We start from the raw sequence: 6,000 nt of genomic DNA, 5'->3' as shown, positions 1-6,000 counted from the left end.
AAAAAAAGTCCTCAATTATGTCCACCTGTACTTCTTTCTAGTCAATCACACATACTGTGTCTCCAAGTGGAACATCTTTTAGTATTTTCTATGCAAAACCAGCTCCACTTTCACAGCAAAATTCTTAGTCTCAAAGTCTCATTCCTCTTCTATAGAGGCCTTCCCAAGCAGCATTGTGTATTTTGAGTCACTTTAGTTGGTGTAACAAATTCATTACTTAATATTTGCTCTGTCATTTATAATCACATTTATGTTACCTAATTATATATGTTTGACTTCATGTAGGGAATTCTGCTTTAAATCAAGAATGATGAGCTCACAACAAAATATGCATCTGTAAAAAGAATTTTGATTCAGTGTTGTAGTCTTCAGGATAGCAAATACCAGTGGAAGAATAGTGTAGTTGTAGACAGTACAGGCTCTGAAGGCAGACTATCTAAGTTCAAATCCTGGCTTTGGTACTCTTTAGTACCTTGGATAACTCACTTAACATCCATGTTCATCAGCTTCATCATTTTGAGTTATTTTTTAAAATTACACAAGTTAATGCACACAAAATCCTTTAAAAAGCATTTGGCACATAAATTCGGTATAACCTTCTATTGTTTTGACTTCTAGCCTCTTACTGATAGCTGAGAATACTGAAGTGTAAAAAATTTAACAACTTGGCAAGAGTCACAGGAACTAGTAAGTTGTAAAGTCAGAAGAGAAACATGACACTCCTACTAGAGGAGTCTGTCTCACCATTTTATTCAATATCTTTTCAATATGCTGAAATTTTATTCAATTTGTTTAAGGTCTTCAGGACCATTATATGATTACAAAACAGTAAGAAGATGAAAGAAATTTTTAAAAGGAAAAGGAGATTTATAAACTAAATCATGGATTAAGAAAAGAAGAAAGAAATGCAGTAATAACAGAAGAGAGAGCACAAGCTTATGTTCATGTAAATGGAGAGTACAGATAAGTATTCCAGAGAACTGAGTTAAATATATAAGGATGAACCCAGCCTGGCCAACATGGTGAAGTCCCATCTCTACTAAAAATATAAAAATTAGCCAGGCGTGGTGGTGCACACCTGTAGCCGCAGCTACTCAGGGGGCTGAAGCAGGAGAATTGCCTGAACCCAGGAAGCGCAGGTTGCAGTGAGCCAAGACTGTGCCACTACACTGCAGCCTGGATGACAGAGCGAGACTCCATCTCAAAAAACAAAGAAGGAAGGGAGGAAGGGAAGGAGGGAAAGAAGGAGGGAGGGAGGGAAGGATGGACGAATGGGCAGATGGAGGGAGGGACGGAGGAAGGGAGGGATTTGGATGGAGGTAACTGCCAGACTTTATTTTCCATTTAGGGCATAAAGATGCTTGTGCTTGCATTTAAAAATCACATCTCTTTAGCAGTTTAGAAAATCTTTTCTCAGCCAGATGCAGTGGCTCACACCTATAATCCCAGCACTTTGGGTAGCTGAAGTGGGTGAACTACCTGAGTCCAGAAATTTGAGATCAGCCTGGGCAACATGGCAAGACCCCATCTCTACAAAAAAATAAAATAAAATTAGCTGGGCGTGGTGGTAGTCCCAGTTACTCAGGAGGCTGAGGCAGGAGGATCAAGGCTGCAGTGAGCCAGTCATGATGACACCATGTAGCCTGAAAAAAAAAAAAAAACCCTGTCAGGAAAGAAAGAAAAAAAGAAAAAAAAAAAAAAAAAAGCAAAGAAAAAGAAAAAAATAAAAAAACTTCTCAGTTCCATCAAAAGCTTATCACTTCAAAATAAAAAACGTGAAATATATTCTTATTTTTTCACATAGAATTTCAATGTTCACATATGGACAAAGTAATCACTTTGAGGGGTATCAAAGTGAGTAATTAGAGGGGTATCAATGTATTTATAATCTACATGTAACTTTATCCTTTAAATGTCTGAAGGTCATGTTCAGGACCATCATGATTTGTCCTAGGCATTTCCTTAGATAAAACCCAATGGTTACTTAAAATACAAACTCTGTCCTAATAAAAATATTATATATTATATAACCTCTCACCTCCCACTCTAAAATTAACTCTAAAGGAAAAACAGATAATTCAGTGAATTATGTTTTGTAAGAACACATCTTTTAGTATATTTGTTAAACAATATCTGTCCCCTTAATTATATGCACTTTGCTTATAGCTAATCTCTTTACATAGGTATAGATTTTTCTCCTACAGGGGCAACCAATACCCAGCTCAGGCCAAAATGAGTAGCATTAGTAACTGACAGGCCCTGGTATAGTTATGAATATTTTGTAAAAATATATCACAAAAGTAAATGTCCGAATATTTTACATTTTAAATGTAAACTGATCAAAAGAATAAGCAGTAGAAAATGAATACAGAAAATATATATCCAAAATGTACTTTCAAGAACATATGCTTTTGTAACCTGAATCCTTTATTTCTTTAGGCCTCTACTATAAAACTGCCAATATAGTCTCAGAAAAAAAGGAAGACTTTCAAAAATGGGGAGGGATTGCTTTAAGAAAATAAAACAAGGTAACAAGAATAAAAGGCAAGTTTAATATACAGAAGAAATGCACAGTTGTTAACCCAATTCCAACTTCCAAAAATAACTGAAATTCCAAGACCTTCAGAAGAAAAATGCAAATAGAGACCACAATTCTTCAGCCTTTCAAACATCCTTTCCGAATTGTTTAATGATGGTATGTATTTTTAAAAATGTGGATTTTTCTCCCCTTCTTTCAAATTCTGGCAACAGATACTAAATGTTTTATACTCTGTTTATTCATATAATGTTCATGCACTAAGCCTATTTTAGGAGGCAAAGGCTAGGTAACAGCTGAAAGGAATGTTTTTTTAAAAAAAGGCAAAGGTAGGAAAGCAGAAACTGATGTTCACTCCTCCTCAAATGATTACATACCGAGCTTATCAACATCTCTTCTAAGACTGTCTAGCTCTGGCTGGGCATGGTGGGTCATCCCAGCACTTTGGAAAGCTGAGGCAGGCGGATCACCTGAGGTCAGGAGTTCAAAACCAGCCTGGCCAACATGGTGAAACTCTATCTCTACTAAAAATACAAAAATCAGTTGGTGGGCACCTGTAATCCCAACTACTTGGGAGGCTGAGGCAAGAGAATTACTTGAGCCTGGGAGGCAGAGGTTGCAGTGAGCCAAGATCGGGCCCTGCACTCCAGCCTGGGCGATAGAGGGAGACTGAAAACAAAAACAAAAACAAAAACAAAAACAAAAGCCTGTCTGGTTCTGTTACCAGAAGACCACATCACTGATACTAAACTTCTTAAGCTCTGGTTTGTATAAAGTCATAAGTTGTTCTGGCCTGAGAGTTCATTTTTTGTATCTTGATAACTGGCTTACTGATTTCCCTCTGCTGAATCCAATAAATTTTCCTTAATAAATCTCACTGTTATTATACCTCATGGACTCATGTGATCTCAACCTAACCCCAGTTTGAGATCTTTATCTTTGAGGCTCAAAAGTTTTAAATCTTTACCTGGAATGGGCATAGAACAAATTTATTTGGCCATGCATTTACTCAGTTTCTTTCATCTTACCCTACTCTCTTTGCCCTGATTTATGCTGCAAACATTTACTGGTATTTATTATAAGCTGTAAAAAATGGTAACACTAGAGATACAAATGAAAAGATATTTTATCTGCCCTTAAGGGGCACATATTCCAGCAGAGGAGACAAACATAAAAACAAATAATTTCGCCGGGCGCGGTGGCTCACGCCTGTAATCCCAGCACTGTGGGAGGCCGAGGTGGGTGGATCACGAGGTCAAGAGATCGAGACCATCCTGGTCAACATGGTGAAACCCCGTCTCTACTAAAAATACAAAAAATTAGCTGGGCATGGTGGCGCGTGCCTGTAATCCCAGCGACTCAGGAGGCTGAGGCAGGAGAATTGCCTGAACCCAGGAGGCAGAGGTTGCGGTGAGCCGAGATCGTGCCATTGCACTCCAGCCTGGGTAACAAGAGTAAAACTCTGTCTCAAAAAACAAATAATTTCTACAAACTATGAGAAATTCTATAAAAGAGTTTTATAAAAATTCTAGAAGAACACAAATGGAAGAACGGAAAGCTTCACAGAGCAGTTAACATTTGAAATGGGTCTTGAAGGTAGGATGGATATGTGTTTGTATGTTTTAGTTGAGATGCTGGAAATGTAGAAAGGATGGGAAAAGCTGATGGCAGTCAAAGTACTGACTAAAAATATGTTAAAATAGACAACTTAGGATATTAACTATAGGTTTCTTTTTTCTTTCATTCTTGCAAATTAATTTTAACCATGAATTCACAAGTAAGAATAATCTTACAAGCAACACACACACACACAACTTAGAAATGTTGTGTACAAAGTGACTATTAAATGGACAGAACCAGGAAATGGTATTTTGAGGACAATGGGGAAAATTCAGTGTAACCAAACTGATCCTCTACAATAGAAGGGAATAGTTGTGTTACATAAAACTATTCCTAAATGTTGTAGATGCAGAGGATAGAATACCAAATTAAAACTCAAGAGAGCTGGATTCAAGTCTCAAACAACAGCTGTGCCCTAATTATGACAAAATCTTTTACTTAATTCCTAAACTGCCCCTCAGAGTTGTTAATATCAAATAAAATGAGTATGCAAAGTGTTCTGAAAAATGCAAAATGCTACACAAAATCTTACCTTCATTATAGTTACACGTGCTACACTGAAAAATAACTTTCAAAATCTGTATTTCAGACATATTCAATGCATTTTACTAAATTTACGATAAAGCATCTTTACCCGTTCTACAGATCGTGCCCTCTTCTTTGGACGAGTAGGCAGCGCATCTTCCTTCGGATTGGTGTCTATTGCCCAGTAGGAACCCTAGAGGTAAAGAAATTATATTAATGGTATATTACAGCAACTCTTATGACATTAAAATGGATTTTTATAATTTTTTGCACCAAAAGCAAACATTCTGCAAATACAATGGAAAAATAGCATAAGAAACACTTGTTTTGAACTGAAAAAAGATTATAAGAAAAAAAGGTCCACTTATAATTACATTATTAAGAAGAAAACATTCATAAGCTGAAGAATCCAAATCTGAGAACTGCCACACCAAAGTTTAGAAAGAAAATGATCAACAAAACACATTTTTAATATATAATTCTCAATTGAACAGATGTTAATTATATGATAATAAAAGAATTTTATGCATAAAGATGCTGCAGTTTCTATATCCTGGGACCTCACAAATCTACATGGTTAGCGAAACATTTTTAATGACAAACTACTTGAACACATTTTATATAGTAAGTGTTCCTGAGAAACAATGGGTATGTGCATAAATTTTTTACTGCTTACTCTGTCATGACTCAACTACTCTCTCTTACTTTTTGATACAAGTTATCACACCATTCATTTGAAAGTATGTATGGAGCACCTACTGTGTTCCAGGCACTCAGAAACTGTGACTCAAAAAAAAAACTTTGGAAAAGCATAGATGCATAGATAATATAAGTTTGCAGATATTATATGAACAGGAAGAGCAAAACACAGAAAAAGTGGTTTTCCCAATCAAAGTTATGAGAGCCAGGAACAAAAGCAGTGTCTTGATTTGTAGCTCTTTTTCCCTCAATTATCCTGCCTCTATACATACACACCGGGGAGGAGATCATGAAAGAGGAGAGTTCAAGAAAGAGAAAGATGGAAGGGAGAAAGACATGCATTTCAAAACACAATATATATCCTAGTTTTACAATTAATCTCAGTGATCATATCCAAATTTAATCTTTGCCTCTACTATCTCATTAATCTTTCCAGGCTGTTTTTAAAGGCAACGTTTGCCAATGAGAGGAAATACAATCCTCATCTATCAATCTCCACACTTTATGCCCAACGTGAGTCATCTCCTTATACTTTCTTGAACATACCATGCTGTTTGTGTATCTGTTCCTGTCCTCTCACTACTTGTAATAGCCACCGTAACGATGACAAACTCATATGC

General features: G+C 36.4%; 1 protein-coding gene across 7 annotated transcripts in view; it reads right to left on the bottom strand.

Annotated features, from left to right (window-relative positions):
• FOXJ3 (forkhead box J3) overlaps positions 1 to 6,000 on the bottom strand; it is a 175,340-nt gene that overhangs the window by 61,337 nt on the left and 108,003 nt on the right. For all 7 annotated transcript variants that reach the window (XM_017541778.2, XM_037743187.1, XM_017541780.2 and 4 more), the window contains exon 5: positions 4,791 to 4,874. In XM_017541778.2, coding sequence (XP_017397267.1) covers positions 4,791 to 4,874 — 84 coding nt within the window. The remainder of the gene's footprint in view (positions 1 to 4,790; positions 4,875 to 6,000) is intronic.

This window comes from Cebus imitator, unplaced genomic scaffold (assembly GCF_001604975.1).
Source record: "Cebus imitator isolate Cc_AM_T3 unplaced genomic scaffold, Cebus_imitator-1.0 Scaffold136, whole genome shotgun sequence".
Taxonomy (NCBI): Eukaryota; Metazoa; Chordata; class Mammalia; order Primates; family Cebidae; genus Cebus; species Cebus imitator.
This window is presented reverse-complemented; position numbering and strand designations above follow the sequence as displayed.